The sequence below is a fragment of the Anticarsia gemmatalis genome, chromosome 23 (assembly GCF_050436995.1).
Source record: "Anticarsia gemmatalis isolate Benzon Research Colony breed Stoneville strain chromosome 23, ilAntGemm2 primary, whole genome shotgun sequence".
Taxonomy (NCBI): Eukaryota; Metazoa; Arthropoda; class Insecta; order Lepidoptera; family Erebidae; genus Anticarsia; species Anticarsia gemmatalis.
Genome location: NC_134767.1, coordinates 4,755,604 through 4,779,840, shown reverse-complemented (window position 1 = coordinate 4,779,840; position 24,237 = coordinate 4,755,604). Strand labels below are relative to the sequence as shown.

General features: G+C 34.5%; 2 protein-coding genes across 2 annotated transcripts in view; both read left to right on the top strand.

The window, feature by feature from the left end:
- The window catches only part of LOC142983090 (uncharacterized), a 53,218-nt gene extending 35,054 nt beyond the window's left edge, over nt 1–18,164 (top strand). Inside the window, exons 4-5 of the mRNA XM_076129916.1 lie at nt 15,562–15,763; nt 16,589–18,164. Of these exons, the coding sequence (XP_075986031.1) occupies nt 15,562–15,763; nt 16,589–17,265 (879 nt within the window). The 3' untranslated portion in view covers nt 17,266–18,164. The remainder of the gene's footprint in view (nt 1–15,561; nt 15,764–16,588) is intronic.
- A 1,396-nt stretch (nt 18,165–19,560) lies between these two features.
- LOC142983082 (protein IMPACT-A-like) lies at nt 19,561–24,137 on the top strand. Its single transcript, XM_076129905.1, has 6 exons — nt 19,561–19,700; nt 19,799–20,031; nt 20,535–20,664; nt 20,937–21,040; nt 21,638–21,844; nt 22,570–24,137. The coding sequence occupies exons 1-6, from the start codon at nt 19,674–19,676 to the stop codon at nt 22,661–22,663; spliced, it is 795 nt and encodes a 264-aa protein (XP_075986020.1). The 5' UTR covers nt 19,561–19,673; the 3' UTR covers nt 22,664–24,137.
- The last annotated feature ends 100 nt before the right edge of the window (nt 24,138–24,237 follow it).

The window sequence follows — 24,237 nt, the reverse complement described above, 5'->3', positions numbered from 1 at the left end:
CAGCTAAAAATTTCGAAAACGATTACTCCGAATGTTTGAAAACACGCATTAGCAAAGAACTAGTAAACATCGCCCAAAGCCTACTGTTGCTGTAATACAAGATCACTCTAAAAAGTATAAACTACGACATTTAAAATAATTAAATTTAAAGCAACTCAATACATTTATAACATATTTTTTGTATTACACATTTATTGCGGAGGCGACTGTTTCGGATCAATACTAATTGTTGTGATCAAGCCACTGATCGGCGGCTTATGATAATCCCTCATAAAATAACCAAATCAACCGCATAAATCATTTGAGGCTTTAAATCTTGAGACTTTTTTGTTATCTATTAATAAAACTGTTTTGTCATATAAAAGGAAGCTGTACTCTTGCTTGATACCGGAAATTTAACTTAGTAATAATTTGAGTTCTAAAAAATCATAAGTTTGGAACAGCATGCGACTACGGCGAATATACGCTGTGCCGAAACATTAGGTTTTCAGGATGAAATGCGTGTTCGCGTTAATCTTCCTCCTAAAATAGTACAATTAGTGCTTATGAAGTTCATTATATTTGTATTCTCCGATAAAACCTGTGTCAATTGCTTATTTTTATCATCATAGGAAATAATAAGAGAAAATACACCCTTCTGTTTGACTACAAGTATATTCTCGACTAAAGAAGACTAGGTAGCGCAGTAGAGTACGTATGCAACGTACGACAAGATGTGATGACCTAAAAGCATAGCCGTTTCATAAAATCCTTCGAAGATTTAATAAATATATCTACAATCGCTATAGAGACATAAATTCAACATCATCACACCAAAGGAGAAAAACTGTGCCAAAAGTAAGGTGAACCCTTCGCTAGGATGACTGAAGATTTGCATGTACAGTACATATCCCTATCAGGTTTACGAGCACGAGTTATGGCCTTTATGATCGATGGCCAGTATTTATGGCCAAATGACCGTAATTAGAGGGGCCGGACACCACCGCGCTTTATAGCAGCGGCAACGATTCAAAGCTTTCACACTGAATTTTTAGTGTTTCATATGGTACTGTATTTGTTCTGCTTCAAGATTTGGTGTTTAGCGGTACATTTTAATTGAAACGGTAGACGAGCCTTGTATGGAAGGGATATTGGATTGGCTTTGCGTTGGCGGGCGTATGGGTGGGGAAATACTTGTAATAGACATGAACCGTTGAGACTTAAGCGATGAAACGACCTCTGGTGAAGAAAAACTATAGGATGTCAATTATATCAAAGCACAATCGTTAAGTTCATTTTTAAAAGTAAGCATTAAAAAGATTTTCATTAAATACGGAATTTTATATTTTCCAAATCTCTATCGGCTAACAAATATCTATCGTTAGGACTTCCAAAACGACTCTATATTTAAGTAAAGGACTATAATGGTTTTTTTTTCAAACACGGATGCAAACAAACTATCAGCAACAAAACTAGATTAATACACACATGAAATAAAAATAAGATGGGTTCTAAATCTAACGTGCATAAAGATTTATTACTCGATACAAACCATGTGAGGCCTTGTCTTACAGAGCATTGCCACACACTGTATGGAAATCCGATCACTGTGATGGTAACGAATCGACGTTGCGCAAATGTTCTGCAAATGTTTCTGTTCCTATTAGACTAAGAATCGAAAGGTTTGAGGTTTCAACATGTTTATGTGGTTCAGTAAATCATGCCTATACCTAGACCTACCTTTAAGAGGTATATGAGTTACACTTATATGATGAATACGCTTTTCGCGAGTGCACACCTCCTTTACAGCTTATAAGATAATGCCACTGACAAGACATTTCAATCGATTGTCCATTATTTTTTCCCAATAGATGAGACGATTTCAATATTCGATTGGAAACGCCAGCCGTTCCCAGTCGAGATTTAAATGTATAACTTTATAATAATGGCTAACTAGAAAAATCTATTTTGGTCTAAATCAGTGAATACGTATACTAGCTAGTTATGTTAATCACAGAAAAAGATTTACCTTATGGAGAAAAATCTCTATAAGGTAAATCATTTTCCGTGATTAACGAAAAGGAAACTTTTGTAAAACTGTTCAAGCAAAAACCTACTAACAAAGTTGTATTTAAAAGAAGAAATGTAACAAAAGAATACATTAGTTACAACTGTTGATTTAAATTCAAAGAATTTAGTAAATGAGGGATTACTGAAAATTCCCGTGATTCTGTTATTGCCAAATTGGGAAATTCTTTCTGGATACTGAAGGTTTTGTGCTTTGTAAGCAATGCATTCCTCAAATTCTAAGCAAAGGTTTGTTAAACGACGTACGTCGAAGGGTAAAAAATATTTTTGTGTCGCTATAATTGAATCCTTTACGTCCAAACAAAATAACTGACATATTTAACACTAATCGTTAATGGATTCAGTACCTCGATTCTTTACAACTATCGACTATCGAAAACCGAACTGTCATCGAGAAATTTTGTATGAAAATCTGATCAGCGCCTCTAGTGGGTGTCGTCTATACTTATAATAAATCTGTAGAGAGGTCAAGGTCAGATTTTTTCCTGTCTGTATGTTACGCTGCTACGTAAAAACTACCGATTAGAATGCACTGAAATTTGGTATATGCATAGAATAAGTAGTGGAGCAACTTATAGGATACTTTTTATCGCATAAAATTTCATAGATTTTTAGAAAATTGAAAAAAATACGTAGAAATCGTTTGAACCTGCGTTTCCCTATAGAGACCATAGATGGCGCTGCAATCCATTTCACAACATTCGCATAGTGAACGCGGCGTCGGCCGTATCGATACCTGTTGTCACACCAACCAATAGATGGCATTATAGTTTGCGACAAAGCATGTTTTTCCTTATTAATTTATTTTGATGGCTCAATTGTAAAAAAAAATACCTTTGAAACAGGCTATACATTTATAAGATTTTCAAACATAAATGTTGTATACATGATATATTCCACAAAAATGTTGGTTTACGTGGGTCCGGTGCGGTCGGGATATCCTAGATGGCAAACCGAGTAATTTCGTTTGTTGTCGTTGTTCGCCGCAACTAACAGATGGCGTTTCAGTTCGTAACACATAACCAAATTAATTGGTTGCATTAAGGAAATAAATTGGATAGCTATGAAACAGACTATGTGGTAAGTTTTAAAAAATAAACAACGGATGATATATAAAAAATAATTACGGGTTACCCAGTTTCGGACGTATCAACGCAAGTATACATTATTACGCGTGTGAAGAGCTCCGGCGCAGATAGGTCTGTCTGTAGCTATAATAATATTCTGAATCCAGACGGGTAAGCAATGGTCAGTCTATAATAAGGTATTATATTTTACACTGTAAACTGGTACGGATACAGACGAGAGAGGGAAAGAAGGTAGGTAACCACCGGAAATCAGGCCAGGACAAGGCCAAGGGACACACAATGTGACACAGGCTCAGGCAGAGCCTGTGTCACATTGTGTGTCCCTTTCGTAAATAACCATTAGATGATAAAGAGTTGTTAGCATTTTTATGTGTAGATGTATCGAGTGCTTCGCAATTCGCGTGCTCAAACGAATAAGCAACAGTACGAAATTCACGCGAGCGGAGCCGCACGGGTCAGCTAGTAGGAAATATTTTGGCAGTACATTCTAAATGTCAAAATTTCGATAGCTAGCCGGTTGTCGGTAGTCGATAGTGGTAGAGAATCGACGTACTGAATCCATTTACAATCCTAAATGTCAATTTACTTATTAACAAATTGTAATAATAACTGTATAGAGTCATTCTACCTCTCGTTTCTTTAAAGTTATAAACACCAACTTCCCGTTTTACAGCAACACAATCAATTCACCTCCTACTTAAAATTACCGTCTGAAATCCGCCCACGATGTTTCTTCGTTTCCATCCATTTCTAATCATAAACCACAGATAGGGAACTGCGGTTGAAGTGTTACTCGTAATGGCAGTACGTGCATTGCTTTTATTGTTTACGACCAATTAGGAAGCTTTCGCAAACTCGCGAACTTCGTTATGCCTTGACGTTTACAACTGCTCTTGTATATGAAACGTCAGATTTCGAATGTTTTCACTTGGCAGAATTAAGTTATGTCTTTATTTCTGTATAGCCTCTTAGAGTTAGTTACTTTGAACGTTCTCAATAAGCTATCTCCTTTTCTTCAAAATTGGAAATAAGTGTTGCACTGTCTTTTTCTTTTAAAATGCCTCTTTAATGAAGGTAAAAGTATAAAGTGCTTAAGCAATTACAAAATATTTTTTTGAAATATTACCTCTTTTGGATGTGTTTTATTTAATGGTAGAGTATCTCATCTGATTATTCCAAACATTATGTTTAATTTAATTAACCATAAAATCTAATAAACCTACAAAACAACCCTTAAAACAAAGCGGCCCTACAATATTCCCATAGTAAATCCAAGTAGTAATTAATGCAGATCGATTATAAAAGTGTCGTGTATTACAAAAGTACATTGTTCGTTATACAAATTCAACCCTCACGAACCAATTAAATACAATACAAGCGATCAACCCTAATATCCGGGGGTAGGGGAGACACCGTTTATCTTAATAACATGTTAATACATCGTCCATTGCGATCAGGGGGTTAATTTTTACCTGAGCGCGGTTTGTGAACGCTCATTTGCGGTATCTCTATTAGATCTATACTCGGAAATACCTATGGGGATTGTTGCTTTTTTAATTCTTCTTTTTTTGTTACTTTTTTATTTATGGTCACTTTGCCAGTTTATTCGTATTATTATTTTTTATGTGCCAATTTGAGTGACTATTTAGTTATCTGATTGCGGAGCGGGAAGTTTGCAATTAAATTCCCGGGTGATGTAAAATGTGGTTACATCAGAAAATTGGCTACCTTTTTTACGTCTGAGTATATTTAAATCTTTGGTATCATTTCTGTTACATAAAACTATTCGCAACTAAAAAAATATATTTATATTTTATTGGACTTGTATTGTTTGATTATATCGGAAAACAGTTTGTAAACAACAATAGCTGATTAACTAGAATTCCGTCCAATTTCTATGAATTTAAATTGCTTAATAATAATTGTATATTATTGAAAAAAAACCTGATAGTCATCGCCTGACCGCCATGACATGCTAAAGTGACATTAACAGCTTTGTCAAACAATATAACGCGGCCATATTAAATATTCATCGATGGCAACACATTACCCGTACGTGTTTTTAATTGATCTGGCAACACCAAAGAGTTGTTCGGAAAACTGTTCATGTTATGTAGGTAATTTAATGTAGGCATGTATGTCCGTGTAACGTATGTCGTCATAGAATAACTAAACGTTTTTTATGCGAAACATTGCCGTTGCGATCGATAAAGCGAGGTGGAATATAGCGTGTAGCAATTCCTAGTACATGAAATTAAAAAAATATAGAGCCTATATTAGCTCTCAAAAGAACCAAATAATTAATTTCCAAGATTTGTCAAAACCTTTTTATAATAATTCACAAAACCACGACAAATTAATAAAAAAACAGAAGGCAGATATCGCTTACATAAATTGGTTTTCGATAAACGCAAAACCTTTATCTAATCGCCTCTTCGGGAGTACTGTCCACTTATTAAAAGTGACAAATGATATTGAATCCTTTCCGGCCTTCGATAGTGACACGAACTAAATGGGCAAAGATATCCTTCTGAATCCGAAAGATAATGTCAAGGTCTTTTGATAAAAAGACAGAATAAGGAAAACGTCTTGATTTGTAAAGCAATTACTCTTATTTTATTTCCTTTTAAAGAAAATTCATTTCGGAATCGGTGGGTACTTGGGTAGGTACCTATATATTTCCATTTATTCATTTTATCTCTCGCATTCATCTAATTATATTGGTTTCGTTTTGTTTAAATTCATTGCTTTTTGAACATACTTACACTCTGCTAAATTTATAACAATTAAACAAAACCAATAACATTATATTAATATTCAGTGAATAATCCTCCATTTTAAAAACAATTCCCGCCAAAAATTGACAGCTACAACTTTATTAGTTCGGATACACATCAAACATACTGATTAACAAAATGACAGATAATAAAAAAGTTCGAAATTCGACTACACGAAATACTTGGTTGTAATTAGGTCTTCCGCACACAATCGGAGGTCGGATCAAAGGGTAATTTGTAACAATAATGGTGCGATTGGTCAAGCGGGTCATGGGACTGAGCACCTGTCAACCGATGTCAAACTATCGCCACTGTTATCTGTTAAAGCCTTAATCACGCGTGTGGAAGTACGGACAGGATACGGGAATTTGGTCGTATGAAATGTATTAACGCGATGATATTTGAAGCTTTTTGGTTTGTTTGTTTCATCGCTAGGTTTTTTTTTAGGTTGATAAAATTTTGGTGATAGATTTTAAGCGATAGAGTAGATATTAATTAACTCTGTACTATAAAAAATATTTAATGAAATCTTCATATCAACTAGTCTTAACCGTAAGATAAAAAATCTGCCTAGAAATCCTACACTATGCCCGCTGAATGATTACAAAAGTAAGATTGAGCAACATGACTAGAAGTTTAAAGTGACGTTATAACTAATAACAGTATAATATCGGCACTAAGCCTCCCACACACAGAATAAAGACATCTCACTAATAAATACATGTGGCACACAAAAGCGGCAATTTCAACCGCATGATAAAGTGGACATATCGACTATAATTTCCAATATGTTTTATGAACCAGCTTTACGGTATTAAGAGGCGAGTAATAATATTGACAGGGTAATCCATGGAGCGAACCATAAACTGAATATTATCGGTGCAAATCCGACTTAAGTTGCGAAAATCCTGACGATCAACTCAATACTAGGGTATGGTGTAGAAGTCAAGCTTTGTATAGACGCGTAGCGAGGCTCCGTGTACGACTTTATATAATAACCAAGACGTTGTACTGCTGCCTTTCAGTCGCTGTTGAGAAATCTAGCAATAATCCTTTGGTAAAACATTTAGCAACGGAAAAAAACGCTACAAAATAGTCATATAAAATTTTGTCACCTGCCTAAAGTAAAGGTTGTACAGTGAAATAACTAATAGTCATCATAGTTCATTAACAATATTTATCAAACCATTAGAAAGAGTACGTACTTCATTTATAACAATATATTTTACCCATTTTCATCCGCAACTAAGTAATACAAATAGTCAAATTTTAAATTTAATTTATCGATCTTTTCTCCATAATTTATTAAAGATGAGTTTACATTGTCCACATCGCGTTATACTTGGACCCTGTTCAATATGAAAGCTTATATGTGCCGAGTCACGCAGGTGTTAGGTTATGTGATTTAGATATCAATGTACTGAACGATGTGATTACAACTAATACTGCACCGTTAGGTATTAGTCATTCATGTAAATGTATTCTGTAAGCCTGTGGAACTACGTCTCCGTAGTAGGACAGCACAACTGTAAACCCAACGAAGACCTAATTTTCCGTGATCTGCGAAATATAAAATGGTTTGAAAATATGCTTAGCTTTGTGGGAATGGACTTTTGTTATTTGTTTAACATTTTATTGAGAAACTAGCCGACCCGCGCAACTTCGCTTGCGTCACATAAGAGAGAATGAGACAAAATTTTCCCCGTTTTCGTAACATTTTTTACTGGTACTCTGCTCCTATTTTTCGTAGCGTAATGATATATAGCCTATAGCCTTCCTCGATAAATGGGCTATCTAACACTGAAAGAATTTTTCAAATCGGACCAGTAGTTCCTGAGATTAGCGCGTTCAAACAAACAAACAAACAAACAAACAAACAAACAAACAAACAAACAAACAAACAAACAAACTCTTCAGCTTTATAATATTAGTATAGATTATTCAGGATAAAAAAGTCTCTACACCTCGGACAATCTATTTGTGACCGGACCGAACCGATTTTGAAAACTTTATAATCTCCGCGCTTGAGGATGTGCATTAAAAAGTCAGTCCTAATCTAGGTTGTTATTAATTATATTGACTAACGTTGGGCGTTGTAAACAACTATGACATTTACCATACAAAAACTAGAAGATGGACTTTTCTACCCTATAAAAATAAATAGTATTTAGTTGAAGTAGTTTTAACGCTTTAACTAAAGCTTGAGAATCGAAATAGTTAACGCTTGCAAACAGAGTTGTTATTCATCATCATTTGCAGCTTTTATCAAACAACGGTAAAGTAAATTTGACTCGGGAAATGAAACTAGAATCAACAGTCGATAAGAAGTACTTATATTTATGATTCCTTGTAAACAAGCAATCGCGATAGACTAGTAGTAAACTCGCGCGACATGATTATATCCGCGTAATCTCACTCCATAAATTATTATCTGATAGCGAACCTTTTATATGAAACTCTATAGTTAGGGCTACTGCGATTGGCATAGAGTATTCACTGCCAGTTACGTACCTTCTTAAAAAACATTATTTTTATTTTTAAACATAGATATATAAAAATAAATTTGTTTATTTAAGAATACGCATTTAAAAGGGAGATTTTCTCTGGTTGTAGAATCGGCAATAAATTAAATTTTGTATTTACGCAATGTTTTAAAGCATTAGTCATTGCAAGCATGTAACGTTCCTTACTTATGTACAAGAAAAAAAAGATTTTATCAGCTCTAGCATTTCTTCATCCTTTGTAAAAGTTTCACGTGTTAAACTGTTAACAAGTTTTGCTTCACGTCACAAGTTAATAATTTTAAATTTAAACACATTTTACTTGTACAAATATGATAATATACGTTAACTTTATTCTTCGCCAGCTGTATCCACTGTCTATTAATACTTTTATTTCTATTTTACAATCTTTTAATTCAATTATATTATGCCTGTCAGCAATGTTGCCAACATCCCTTAAACTTAAAAATAAACAACGAAGTTAGGCGCCAGAGTTCATTCACAAAGGAGATCAGATGGCTGTTTTAATGTCTCGTAAAAAAGATAATTACGAAGGGTTTCCGTTAAAGAGGTACGGCACGTTAAGTTGATAATTACTGAATGATGGCTGCTGCAATCTGCACAACCTTGGTGAAGGCACATAACCTTGGCAAGCACGTTACCCTGAGTAAAAGGTACGATTTGTTTTGGTACGATGAGGATAAAGTAAAAGTGAACACATTTGTATAAAGTACTTATGTTTTAAAAAAATAGCCATTTCATGTAGAAGGAGTTTGAAATATTATATAAATATTTATAAAGAATCTAGGCAAATTTGGTTTTCCTACGAGGAAGACCTCAGTAGAGTAGTAGTAGTAGACACAGATAGAGTTTGAAATATGTTAGAACACAGTGTAGTTTACTTTTAACTCACGACATAATATTACAAAGCCATGGGTTTTGGCAATCAACTATAAATCTTTTCTTTTGTTGAGTCCAAGTTTTACCTATTCAATTAGAACCTTGTCTAACAAAACGGAAATTCTTTAACAGGAGTCGTCGTACATAGCAATCGTTCTCCACCGAGTGTGGATATGGTTTTTTCCTCCAACCATCTCAAGCATGAAACAGTTTACCTATCCGTATATGATAATGAGCTCGTTATAAACATTCTTGACACTTTCAACTGCATTTAGAATTAGTTTACAAGAAAGGAGATCAGTATTTGTCGTATATAGAAAGCCATTGAAGAAATAATACAAGTTCTTGGCAATCACGGACAATTACGCGGTAATGTGCGTTTGTTTGAGTGTTTAGAAGTTTTTAAATAGTTTTGAGTGTGTAATTATCATATTGTTACGGTTATTAATGAGTGCGCTCACGTACTACCTTATTATAAGAAGTAGAGTAAGTTATGATTAGATATGTAGTACCTAATACTTAGTTAATTTGTGTTTCTGAGCTGTTTTGAAAAAGACAACACATTTTAACGCATCCAAGCTTACTTCAATAATGGAATTAAAACTGTATGTAGTGTATGTACTTTGCTATAGTATAAAAAACGATCGAAGAAGACCTTTGGCATACCATTTTTAGTTATACCAGTGCCAAACATAAACCAAGCCAACTTGTTTTCTATCGTAACATCGTCTCGCTTTTTAACCAACTTTGTCTTAATGTTTTCAGAATCATTTAAGACGTTTACGAACTTTAGCAGTTGCAAGTCTTAAACACCGAATACATTTCCTTCCACGCAAGCAAGCTGTCCATTACAAAATTAATTATTCGCAACATTACCCGCACCATTCGTCACACAAAAAACAATACCTAATGATTTATAGATTACTTGAGTACCGCTATTGCAGCTGATAGCTTCTGAAGTACAATACCCCATAATTACGGCTTAGTTCCTCATAGGATACTACCTTAATGAGTACTACGGTGACCCATTTATTACACGAGAAAAAAAACGCTTGTCAACTCCTAGACACCTGCTGCATTAAGCGAATATTAACAGTGTTCCCTCTTATTAATATCAAATCAATGTGCCATTAAAGCAACGGGTCTCACGCCCCGGTAAATTATCTTTCACCCCATCAAATGTGGAAAGTCTAATAGAAATCGGTAATAAGAAACACTAATCGTGGCTTGGACAGTTACTGGGTTGGTTGCGGCATCGTGTAGCGGTGTGCAAAAACATTATATTGGATGTGTCAGGGTATGATTGATGTGCGAGAGAGGACAAAAACTGCGTTGAACGGAACACTCCGTGACGCGGCGGGGAATGCGCCCGCGCCGCGCCGCCCGCCGCCGCCGCCGTCCGCGCTCGCATGCGCATGCGCGCACTGCACGCTCTTCATCCACTTCATTTGTTCGTCGTGCTTGCGTTTATAACGCTTTCAGAAATCGTGGATCGATTGTTGTGAACAAATGATATACAAATTCAAATTCCTTTATGATATTACTTGTACCTAGATTAAAACAAAACAGTAGCACAGTTTTACCCTTCAATGACAGTTTTATTTTTTAGTTTGTTACTAGTAAAATGATAGGAAATACCTCGCCTGTAGCAAAAATGTCTCTGTTATCATAAATCACACATGAATTAAGATGGATGATCCGCCGGAAATCATTTAAGCTTTAATTATCCGCAGTCAAGGTTGGTCATGACAACCGAATTAAAGGCTTGACGTATTCATTGCCTCACAATAATATCAGATCTACTACACATTTTTTGCAAATCATATTATCATAAAGATCCATTTTATGCATATTATAAGAGGGTTCAGGTTCAAAAGAAATAAGAAGGTAGATAAAAATATAAAAGTTGTAATCCGACGTAGAAATCTAGATTAGAACCAATTCAAAAAAGGTTTGGGGTCTCTACATCGACTTTAGATTCGAGCTTCACAGTTTCCACAGAAAATATTATATTACACCGGTTTTTAAATCGAAAAAGGTTTTATTTCAAAAAGTTAAGTTTCGGCTGAAACACCTCAAAAAAATTGTAATAGTAGCCATTTAATATACAAGAAAAAATATTAAGAAGAAATCTCTAATGGCATCCAAACATTTTTTTGACAAATAGTGGCCAGTGTGCTAGGCCTACCAAAAAGGTTAAATTTAAATAATATTTAGGTACCTACTTACATAATATACACACGAAGATGAAAAACCGTGAATCAAATCGATATATTTTTTTGTTCAATAGCACGAGTGTTATAATATAGAGGATATCGCAATGTGAAGTTGATCGTTAGCGTATACCATTAAATAACGCATTTCCCGTCACTGTTACTATATTACGAGTATGTAGGAAGACGCGCGCGTGCCTTTTCCTTTCATCATGCTTTGAGATGATACCACAGTATATACATACGTATCTAATGTTAAGCCAATAGAAAATCTAAGAAGATATTTAACATGACTTTGTTGGAACCTTATTCTAATGAGTAGGAAATCGCCTACTGAAAGTTCTTTTTTTTTTTTTCAAAAAAAACTCCCGCACTAGGAATTGCTCTTGTTTTGCGGGGACTTTTACAAACATACAAATAACGGACACAAAGCACAACCAGACCCAAAACAATTATTTCTGAATCGCACAAATAATTGTCCCGTGTGGGAATCGGACCCACGACCTCCCGACACAGTGGTATCGGCGTGGCGACCTAACCACTGCGCCACGGAGGCTTTGTAACATGTCTACTGAAAGTACATTTTCCAAATAAGTTACTAAGAACACTTAACACCCCCCATGGGAAAAGGGCGTAGTTTTATGTATTCATATTATAAGGTAGCACATTTCTATATCAACTCCTTTTTTAAAATATAATTACGTCAATTTCCGGAACATCACTGCATCTGTTGAATCGATTCAATAAGTTCAACAATTATCTAAATTCGAACCAGAAATCCATTAAACCGTAATTCTATTCTATTTTTTCACCGCAACATCCACGCATGTGGTTTAAAAAAATAATTATAGGACTTTTAAGTAGGCTGTCAAAGTTAATGTGTAAATAGTAGGTTATGGCGTAGAGGTGTGGCGAAGAACTCCGCTTGAATGCAAGGCGTCAATTTTAAGGGGAAACCGATCATTACGCCATTAGAAGCTCAATCGATATTCCTATTCAACGATCGATTTTATACTCCGAATGCACGCACGCTTAAACTTAGAATTGCGTTAAAAATACGGTGTTCGTTTTTTCGTTTCAGATGTATGGCAATAAGTCAATTGTTGTAAAATTGGTATAAAGTGGAAACAAATTTTTAGTGTTTTTACCATAATTTTTAATTATATACTTACACTACATATATATTTTAGCGCTAATAACTAATAATTAAGTCCTCATAATAAGTTATTTTGCCTATATTTCGGTATGTAAGTAGGTAATACCTAGTCCTTGTGGAAATTGTACAGGAACGGTGGCTGTATCTATTTTTCAACTTTTTTATACATTAAACAAAATAGAACACAACAATAATTCAAAGTTAGTTCCAATACCGGAATCCGTTAAAAGGCGGCAATTATTTTTTTTATTGAAAAGCGCGCGTTTAACCACAGGGTGCGTTATAACGCCTATAATTATACAGGATGCGTTTCAAATGCTTCTGTCATAATATTAAGAACACTTCGCACTATTCCTACAGCTAATAGTAAGCTATTATTCAATCAAAGGTCTGTTGCAAATCTTGAGGCGAAACAGATTTTGAAGCGCAACGAATTTGCTTTTTTTTGCGCGTGTTTAGAATACAACTTTTAGCAGAATGTAAGTTCAAAATGTATCATTATGACTTTAAAATAATCTTTTTCGGTGTATTTCGCGACAGTTTATATAGCAAATTATGCTGGACTCGATGAAACTTTCTGGTCGATAGAAACTTATAGAAAGTACCTATATGGTTTGAAGACCAAAAGTAGTTGATGATTTATTAATGATTATCGAGCTTTTGCCTGCTATTTACTAAAATATTAGAAGCCTATCTTCTGATCATCAAGCGGTCGTTAAATACATCTTCTAAATGCTTAGAAAGTGCACGTCCATTATGAAAAGCAACTAGAATATCCCGGGCATTTTCCATGCCAAAATGGCAACAGTCAAGGACTCATAACAATTTCTAAGGACGTTATCGCATCATCCATAAACAAACATCACTACCGAACTTTATTAGTGTAGGAATTTTTATTACAACACTATATCGACTATCCGACTATCAGCGAAATGAAAGTCCGTGTGAACACTCAGCTGTGTGCAGTAATGACTCTTAGTACGATGGCTTTGCTCATTAGTCGATTGTCGAGTGCTCGATATATCAGATTCGATTCGACTACCGGGGGTCTATCGCGTTTAATCTTTGCACCAGCGTGAGAGGTTCGGCGGTTAATAAATGATGCTTATCTTTTGTTTTTTTGTTAGCTTTCCGGTGAATAGGGAAACTAGTAAATAGATACATTGATATAATAGCGAAATATAGTTTATGGCGACTTAACTTTCTAACTACTGATGACATGCATAGACGACGTGGTGTAAATGAGGAGCTAATCGTTCAGGTCTAGCCTTCTACACTAGTAATCAATATAGAAGGATGAGGGTGTTTTATTGCAACGTCTATTCGTTCAATAGAACTTCAAATTCAACATGCCATATATTTAATACCTATACCTACTAATTACTGTACCTGCTCTTATGTTGTTACAAATGCTGTCTTACTTTAGTTACCAAAACTTCGATTGTCCATTTTATCCCGAACAAAACCAACAAAAAGCCATAAAAAATGTCATTTGGACTGTAAACCTACATGTTGTGACATACTTTTGTAGATTCCACACCGGAACAGGCTGTTGTATGGTGGATTTTCCAACTTTGGGCTAAAGAATGTCTGATCCATGGGTGGTCTAACAAAACAATTATAAGAACAAATGTCATGTTGAAAATACCGAAGCTTTGCTTTTAATTGCGTGCGACGCTACCTATCTTGTTGAGCATTGTGTGTGGATAAACACTTGAGTCTTTTAAGTAATATTTTTATTTAAAGTCGTATAAACGTTGCAAGTTATTGTAAGTAATCTTGTTTATTACATTACAATGAATTGTTTTTAATTTCAAATTACGGTACTAAACGACTCTCAGTTCTCAGCTGTATAAGGTTTCCTCGTGATGCTTTGTTTGACTTTATAATTTAGTGATAATTATTTATTTTATTCACACATATGTAACTTACGAACGTAATTTGTGCATTGATTTGTATCCTGAACTTTTCACCACATGCTGAAGGCAAATGTTCCGCTTGACTATCACTGCTTTAGGTTTCTGAGCCTCAAAATAAGAAAACCGATCCCTTAAAGTATTAGTTGATTGTCTATCTACCTATTTGGATAATATTAGTAAAACTTGCAACAAATATCTCTCAATAAAAGTGTAACGTTACATACTTTCGAAGATCAAGCATCATGACTCGAGCGTCAAGCGTCCACGTCAAATAAGCACGCTTGTCACAAAACACGAGACTTTCACAGTATAAACCATATAAATGATATATAAATGATAGCAGTTCCCCGTACGTCGTATCATCGGAGTTATTACGGCGTCATTACACACCGCTTCCTACACGCATCTACTGTTTTAACTGTTTGTCGTTCCTGTTATGAAATCTGCGCTTCATAACGTTTTGCTATTTTGTTTTCATACTTAGGTATTTGTTAGGTTAGTTAAAAAAGTATAAAAAGATTGAAACAAATGAAAATTAAGACATTCATACTTGTTGTTTTAAATATGCTGCTACGACTCTACCAGTTGAAAAATTAATGTGATCTTTTGATAATGAAACGAAATGAAGACCAGTAGCGCGATTCTCTACCATTATCGACTATCGATAACCGGCTAACTATCGAGACATATTGTATGAAAATCGAATCAACGCCGACGTAGGAACTATTTTTGCAGTAAATTTAAAATATCAACAAAAAGAATATCACATCAATATCAGTCTACACTCTAATCTTTCCCGTTTTTAAATAAGGAAATGCCTAGAATTCATTTTCGTAAATAGCGAATTTCTGGACAAAAAATATGAAGAAGTAGTAGCCAAAGTAATCAACTCGCTCTCTAAGAAAACGACATCATCACTAACAATTTCTTCTCTTTCCAGCAAGTAGCAACGCCGACCGTCGTAAAGAAGATCCTCCGTCTAAAACAAGAGAACCCTGGCATGTTCGCGTGGGAGATCCGCGAGAGACTGCTCAGCGCGAGAGTGTGTGAACCTCACTCCATACCATCGGTGTCTAGTGTGAACAGGATCCTGAGGAACAGCGGCCTGGCGTGGAGCGATGATGATACTAGGAGTGCACATGGTGAGGATACTGTTTTGTGCATATTACGTTGAAGTTTTTGTTGAGTGTTGATTGTAGAAGTTCGTGCCTTAGGTCGTAATGTAAAACGTTTTGAATGGTTGTAAGTATAAAGGTTGTATGCGTTTGTATAAGTTGCATATGTTTGTCATTATTATGGCCGAAATTGTTATCTAGAAAAATCATACTCATTCTTGTTATCGCTTTTACCTCTGCGACACAAACTCCTGTGTTTATTATATGAGTAACTACCTATCTTGAAGTTCATAGGTGGATCAGATGATTTCTAAATACCTAAATATAATGTCAGTCGTCCATACTACTCGCTTTTAACCTTTTAGCCATCATATCAGTGTTAATCTTCTAACAAATGACCAAAACGCTTCATTTAAAAACACAACTTCATTAGAAGTTTAAAACATTTCAGACTTTAAGCATCGTTATTCATAACATCAAATTCAAATAAAGAACGCGAGTTGCCAGCATTAAAAACTGAATCATTAACCAATTAATGACATATTAAACGTACGGACGCACATAAATTGTCGCCACCTACTGCGACAGGTCTCAGGAAATAGTGATAAAATATGTTTATTTTCTTTATTTAATTATACTTAAATAATTGGACAGAACACGCGTTAAATCACTAGCTTTGTAGGCGTTGGACTTATTTTGTGGTGACATTTTAAACCACTTTTTATAGAATGTTTACTTTACCCATTGATTCTTTCGAATTGTAAAGTCAAAATTGAGTCTTGAAATTATTTTAAGCGAATTAATTCTGGACATGAATAAAGACTAAATCTTGCTTTTTCGTTTGTTTTACAGAGCCTTACCAACAACCGGATCTGCCACCAAACATGATGGAGTACATGTCTTTGAAGACGTCTCTACCGCCAACACCGATGGCGACGCAGCAGAGCCCTCCATACTTCGCTCATTCAGCAGTCAGGGTCCCGCCTCCACAGCACACAGACCCCACACAACTCTACGACAGAAGACTAGCAACATCTTGGCTTCTAGCAAACCAAGTTCAGGCACAAGGTCTCCTTAAACCATACCCTATTAACCCTTGGCAAAGAATAATGATGCCCTACCATGATACTAAGAACTTTTCCCCTTACGCTTTGAATCTTCATAACGATTTGCTAAACAGAATAAATCCTGATGAAGTGAAATCAGAGAATTCAGAACATATTTCGGTTGAAGCTAGTGATGATAGCACCGATCGACCTGATGTGGACGAAGAACAAAAGACACATGATAAAGAAAAGAAGAAGAATCCTTATTCAATAGAAGAGCTTTTGAAGAAACCGGATAAGATGGTGAATGTAAACCCTATCGGGTTCCAGAATTTTCTCCGGCAACCAAGTGGCAGTATGATCGAAAGTAGCCAAGACTTGAGCAATAGAAGTTCACCGGCAAGCTTCTGCTCCGTTCAAAGTGGTGTTTCAAATGATTGCTTCTCTGAATCAGCTAGCTCTGAAATTAAAGCGGGAAATTAGACTCTAAAATCTAGTCCAATATTCTCTGTATTTGGATAAGATTTGTAAATAATATGGTCGAAAATTAATAAAATCTTTGCTCATGATCTAAAAAAAAATATTGAATGATTTATCAACAGATCTAAAGTTCACTCTGTATGTCTACTAGGTATTACAGATCATGAAAATAAAAGACATTGTAAATAATACATTAATAAACAATTTTAAAACATTGGACACTACTGCATTAGGATAGCAGTATACTTATCGATGTATCGTAACGCCATCTACCGATAGTAAAACACAACCAGTATATATAATTTGTAAAATGGAGTCCCTGTTTGAAATTCTCTAGTTTAAGTAAAAAATAAATATAATTCAATAATAATGTTAAATATTTGCCATATTTTGTAAATTATGACGTATGTGTCCATAATAATATACCGTAATAATTAAGTTTGAAATAAGTAATGATGTTGTAATAAATTATTTTGTTGTTCTTTAATTTAGAATAGGAGTAAGTAGATCTATAAATTCATTTATTAATTGATATATAATTATTAAATAACGAAAAGTGATTGCACATCACCATTAAACACAGTTGAACCTGCAAATAAACTCAAACAATTTTAATTGGGAGCGTATATCGTTGGCTAATCCGAAAATAATTTAAAATCGTCCTTATTAAAAAATATTCCTGTTTAGTGTATGTAGGTATGAGCAATCACTTTTAAACCCAATAATTACGTAATTATGATTCTGTGATATCGTAGGATATGTGTATACTTTAGTTTTAGCTATTTCCTTGAAGAATTATCATTCCTTTACTTAAATATTTTAGCAGTAGTTTATGTATTGTAGTTATAGTTTTGATTGTATGTATGGTAATCACGGTAGTTGTTTATTTATGAAATGGCACAATAAACCAAATACAAATTAAACGAAGTTTTATTTATTGCTTCTATAAGTTAAAGTATGATAATATATGGTTTTTGTAGCAAGCCAGCCATTACACTGCAGAGCAAATGTCTATACCATTTTCCTGATTTCCGAGCTTTAGCATGTAAAATAACAAGATCAAACAAGAAGACTCGATTATGCTAAACCAATAGATACAGGCATTCCCCTCAATTACTTATACTGACATTACTATTTACTGCAACTGGTTTTAGTTGAGTAATATTCCTTTCGTGACTTTGTCGTCGAATGCTCATAGCTTGGTATTAAATACCGGATCTACGCATTAACTTTAATTAATAAATCGGCGTAATTATAAAGCTATCGGTAGGTACTTCTTTAATTATTATTTAAGTCTTACGAATATCGACTAGGAATAATTAAAATCGACTAAGAAATAATGACACACATTGGCAGCATTAGCTTAGATTATTCCATGCGTAATCAGTAGTAATCACCCCCGTCGTATGCAAATTGTATGTAATAGATGTATTATGGAAATACGCTGTCGACCGGAAACTTGGTAATTTCATAGATTTTGTTTTGCTTCACTTGAATTAGTCATTTCACGCGACATTTCAAGGGAGTGAGAAGGCGCCCTGTTATCAAAGATTCATTTTAATTTCAAATGCTACATGATTATTGTGTGATTGAAGTCATTAATATTTATATTTCGACTTTTATTCAGAATTAGATCAGATTAATAATTCCATGTGTACGTTTCAATTCTAAGTAGCGTTTATTTACTTGTCTGCAATTTAGTTATAAAAGTAAAACTAACATGCGACAGACTTTAGTAAGTATGATTATGAATTTGAGAATTTCGAACACGCTTGTTTATTTTTCTAAGAACGTATGTTGAAATGCATGTTACACACAATGCTGTGCACCAGTTGCACACGGCGGTCGTAGGTTCAATTCCTACAAAAAATATTTTCTGTGACTGGTCATAATACTAGATAGAGATCTATTAAATATTATTATTTCATTTAAATCGGTTCTCCCGTTTATTCGTGTAAGCGATACTAACAGACGGATACTCTAGTTGCTCTCGATATACCTGCCTATAATAAAATTTGGAGTAAATAGTCACATTACTAAATCTGCAACTGACATTGCCAGTGTTACCAAGTTAGTGGAAATACCACTAAATCTCTGGATGACAAGCATCTATATGATCACTTTTCAAAACGAAATATAGGTAACTTCAAGGGGAATACAGCTTTTGATAGCTGGCGGATTCTGGATGGAATTCGACCAGTTTTTTTTTGTTATTAGTAGGTATTTTAGTATCGTTATGGTAATTTTTGTTAGTGGTTTTTAAGTTTCTGCTGTCGGCAATACTAGTCAACTGTCAAGTGTCAGCCAGTGTCATCACGAAGTTTTCTGAACGTGTAAATGTTTTGAACATTAATTCTATCCTTATTTCAAAATAACTAAGTAAATCAGGTGTCTCTTCTAACGAATTTACAATGGATATAGATAATTTAACCAAACAGGTATGCTTTGTCTCACAGTGTTTGTTTTAATTCGTGATATTTTTAAAATCCAAAGCGAAAGGACTTTCTTTTCATTTTTTAATTATTTACTCTTTTAGGCAGAGGAAGTAGAGGCGTTAAGCTCAATTTATGGTTCAGATTGGGTCACAGAGAGTGAAGCAACAAGGTCTTATAGCATTACTATTGAGGATAATAAAAACCAAGTAAAACTGTATGTGACGATGCCTGAAGACTACCCGGCTCAATCGCCGCCAAAGTACGAACTATCCGCTCCTTGGATGGACAGAAAAGCTAAAGAACAGTTACATAAAGAATTAGACGAAGTATATTTGTAAGTATTTGATGATAACTTTGAAATTTCAGTGACAAATTAATGTGTATTCTTTATTGCAATTTTCACTTTTTATACCATTAATCTATATGTGTGAGATTATGTTTTTTACGTTTTGTTAGACGTTTGTTCATATCGATCAGAACCGAACAGTATAATATTTGTATTTTGCAGAAAGACAGGCTACTATTTTTACAAAACAAGTAATAATGCTGGCGATGCTTAAATTATATTCTATTTAATCAATAAGTATAATGAATTTGGTAATATTCATTTGTTAATTCAACATACAAAAGAACCATCAAGACATTAGAATGATTATGTTCAGAATTTAGGTTAGATTTATTATATCTTAATGGTTGGTGATACATCAAAAAACTATTTAATATTGCTGAAATTATTGTGCAATTTTAGTAAACAATCTGATCATTATCTTATTTTATAACTTGCATATATCACACTGTCATGAAACTGAAGTAAGATTCATGTGATGATATTTTCAGAGAGAATATAGGAGAGACGGTGGTGTTTCAATGGGTAGAAAAGATAAGGGAAGTACTTCAAGCCATTAAGTCTGAAGAGAAGAAGCCAGAGCCAAAACCTGAAGCTGTGGAGTCATTAGACTTGGCACTTGTGAGTATATTGTTTACTCTCTTTCTTCCACTATATGAATCCCATGTGGTATTGAGAATAACTTTACTGATTTCACAAATGTGTTGCTTTTATTTCATTTTTTTTTTATCTCTCAAACAGTTTAACCTTTATAGACCAAATTATCATCAGCTAAGATTGCAACAGGAAACTGAATGAGGTCTCGCAGAACTATAAATCTTTCAATGAATTAATGTTTAACATAGAAGTATATAACTTAACTCATTTTAAACAATGTTCCTGTTTCCTTACAGTTAGACATAAACTGTCCAGAGATAACACATGGAGAGGTGATACAAGACAGGAAGAGCTCATTCCAGGGACATGCAGCTGAAGTACACTGTCTTGATGACGTCACGTAAGTTAACATTATATAGCTTAGTCAATTCCTTTAAATAAATAAGTTACACTTAACTGAAATTTTGGTGAGCTACCAGTTCTTCAGGTTTGGTTCTGTTGTTTAACTGTAACATTGAGTTTTTTTAATATCTAAAAATGTTGAAATCTCAGTTACCTATTTACTTGTTACATCGTTTTTTCACATTATGACCTTGAACTATCTGATAATCCCTTTGGTAAAATGATAGAGCAGTCTTGTTATGTAATTTTCTCCCTAAAATAATATTGCTTTACAAATTCTAAACCCATAAATTCTGTTAAATCAGCTACTCATTGTGAAATGTGAAAAACACATTTTACTGTAGAAACACGGTATAGTGACGTTACAGTTTCGTATTTTCGTTGGTATCAAACGAGTGCCTAATAAAATGTTTTAGTCTGTACTGTATTATTTACAATTACAACATTATTAAATTTATGGAAAATTACATAGCCTGAGCATTTAAGATGACCCTTTTACGAGTACAAATTAATAATTGTATTATTAGAATTGGGTAGGTATTAACACAGTCAACTACCCAATTCTAATAATTAATGTATCTTCAATCTATTGCAGTGCTGTGCTCACAAAACTGAAGCTCAACAAAAAGATCTTGAACGCCACACACAACATGTACGCGTATCGTATAGAGCGCAAGACGGCTAAGGGCACGAGTATACTGCAGGATTGTGATGATGATGGAGAGACGCATGCTGGTGGGAGGATGCTGCATCTACTACAGATACTAGACCAGAAAAATACACTTGTAGTTGTGTCGCGATGGTGAGTAACACATCAGAGTAGTTAAAACTATGCCCAAGTCGTAGCCCAAGAGTATATGCCTCTCTTTGTAGAATAAAATTATGCCACACTCTACTTTTAGCTAGCTTTTTTTTAATATCGTACAAAATAGAAACATAGGATAATTTATTTAAAAAACTGTAACATTGTCTTCCAACTTCCAACATCGATGAATACTATTTTCATAGATATTCACGACACACAAACAACAATACAATAACAAGGAGTCAGTTTATGTATTTTGAATAATATGAATAACTAGGGCATGGCGTCAGAGGGCGATTATAATTTCAAAACAGTCTTCATTCGAAAATCTATACTTATATTATAAAGCTGAAGAGTTTGTTTGTTTGTTTGAACGCGCTTATCTCAGGAACTGGTCCGATTTGAAAAATTATTTTAGTGTTAGATAGCGCATTTATCGAGGAAGGCTATAAGGCTATATATCATCACGCTACGACCTATAGGAGCAGAGTAACAGTAAAAATGTTACAAAAACGGGGAAAACTTTGCCTCGCAGTAAATGTTTCGAGTCGGTTTTGTTGTTCGATGAATATTGCCGAACCAAATATGTGTGTAATAGAAAACCTAACTGCATTAGCCTTCTATGCTAATCATGTCTTTATGTTAAAGTTAGAGTTCTTTCTCTGTCACTCAAAAAGCCCTAGTTTTGATCATTATTGAATACAATGTTTTTTCTTTTACAGGTATGGAGGTATCCAACTAGGTCCGGACCGTTTCCGCCACATTAACAACGCGACACGGCAGGTTATACAACAAGCTGGACTGTTAAAGAAATGACGATTAGCTTAAATTTTATCCTTACTGTTAGTTGTTGACTGTCTCATAATAGAATAAGGGGAGAAACTAGCTTTACTTAGAACCTTTGACTTTGCTGCGAAAATGTTAGTGATTTTCATAATTTTTAACACTTTTAGTGCTCAAGTCAGTTTACACATTGACTTTGTACTCACCAATGAGTTGTTGGCAGCGAAAGAGTTTAAACTTTCGCGTTGCATGTTTATGATGTACTAGCTGACCCGCGCAACTTCGCTTGCGTCACATAAGAGAGAATGGGTCAAAATTGTCCCCGTTTTTGTAACATTTTTCACCCGTACTCTGCTCCTATTGGTAGTAGCGTGATGATATATAGCCTTTAACCTTCCTCGATAAATGGACTATCTAACACATAAAGAATTTTTCAAATCGGACCAGTAGTTCCTGAGATTAGCGCGTTCAAACAAACAAACAAACAAACTCTTCAGCTTTATAATATTAGTATAGATTTGAATACAGGAATTTACGTGAGCACGCATTTTACCTTACAATGCCTGACGTTTCAGCGCAAGTTGTACTGGCCGTGGTCGCAGGCTGCCAGTGATTTTCAGAAGAATGTAATTTGATTGAAATTGGGTTTTTTAACTTATTTCAAACTTAACAACTTGTACATTTCTAACCAGATATTAAAGAGATATAAATCGAGGCTAGATATAGATCTAACCTTATGAATAGCCTATTCTTTTCGAAATGTTATGTATTATGAATAATCGAAATATATGAATTAAACATTTTAGGTGATAAAGTTCATCATCTATACTAATATTATAAAGCTGAAGAGTTTGTTTGTTTGTTTATTTGTTTGTTTGTTTGAACGCGCTAATCTCGGGAACTACTGGTCCGATTTGAAAAATTCTACCTAAAAATTATCACGCTACGACCAATAGGAGCAGAGTACCAGTGAAAAATGTTACAAAAACGGGGAAAATTATGATTTTCTTATGTGACGCAAGCGAAGTTGCGCGGGTCAGCTAGTAGATTATATGCAGTCCTTATTTAGTAATATTACTATTTAGTAATAGGTAATATATTATTCTATTTTAAATGACAGTAAACTACATTTAATTGCTCAAGGATAGTTATATTATTATACCTAGTATAGGAATGCAGCTATTATCAAGTAAAGCTAGTTTCTTCCTTAATATTATCTATTTTATATAGATCTTGTATAGTCTTTGTAAGGCAAGTAGTGCCTTTTGTACACGACTTTCTAGTAGGGTGTTGTAATAATATTGTAACTTGAGCCTTATTAAACATTGACTGTTAACTTAATCTGAATTTAAATCTTTAGATGCATTGTGGACATCATGTTATTAAGGACCGGTTTTTACCAGTTCTGGATAACTGTTAGATAACTTATCAGTGATATTTTGACAGTGCATACATTTTTTAACCCATTACTGTCATACTCGCAGTGGACTCGAAGCCTTACCCCTCCCTCGTTCGGGACTCCTCCCGAACGAGGGAGGGGTAAGGCCTTGAGTCCACCACACTAGCAGCGGGTTGAGGACTTTGCATGCCCTCAAGAAATGTGTTAA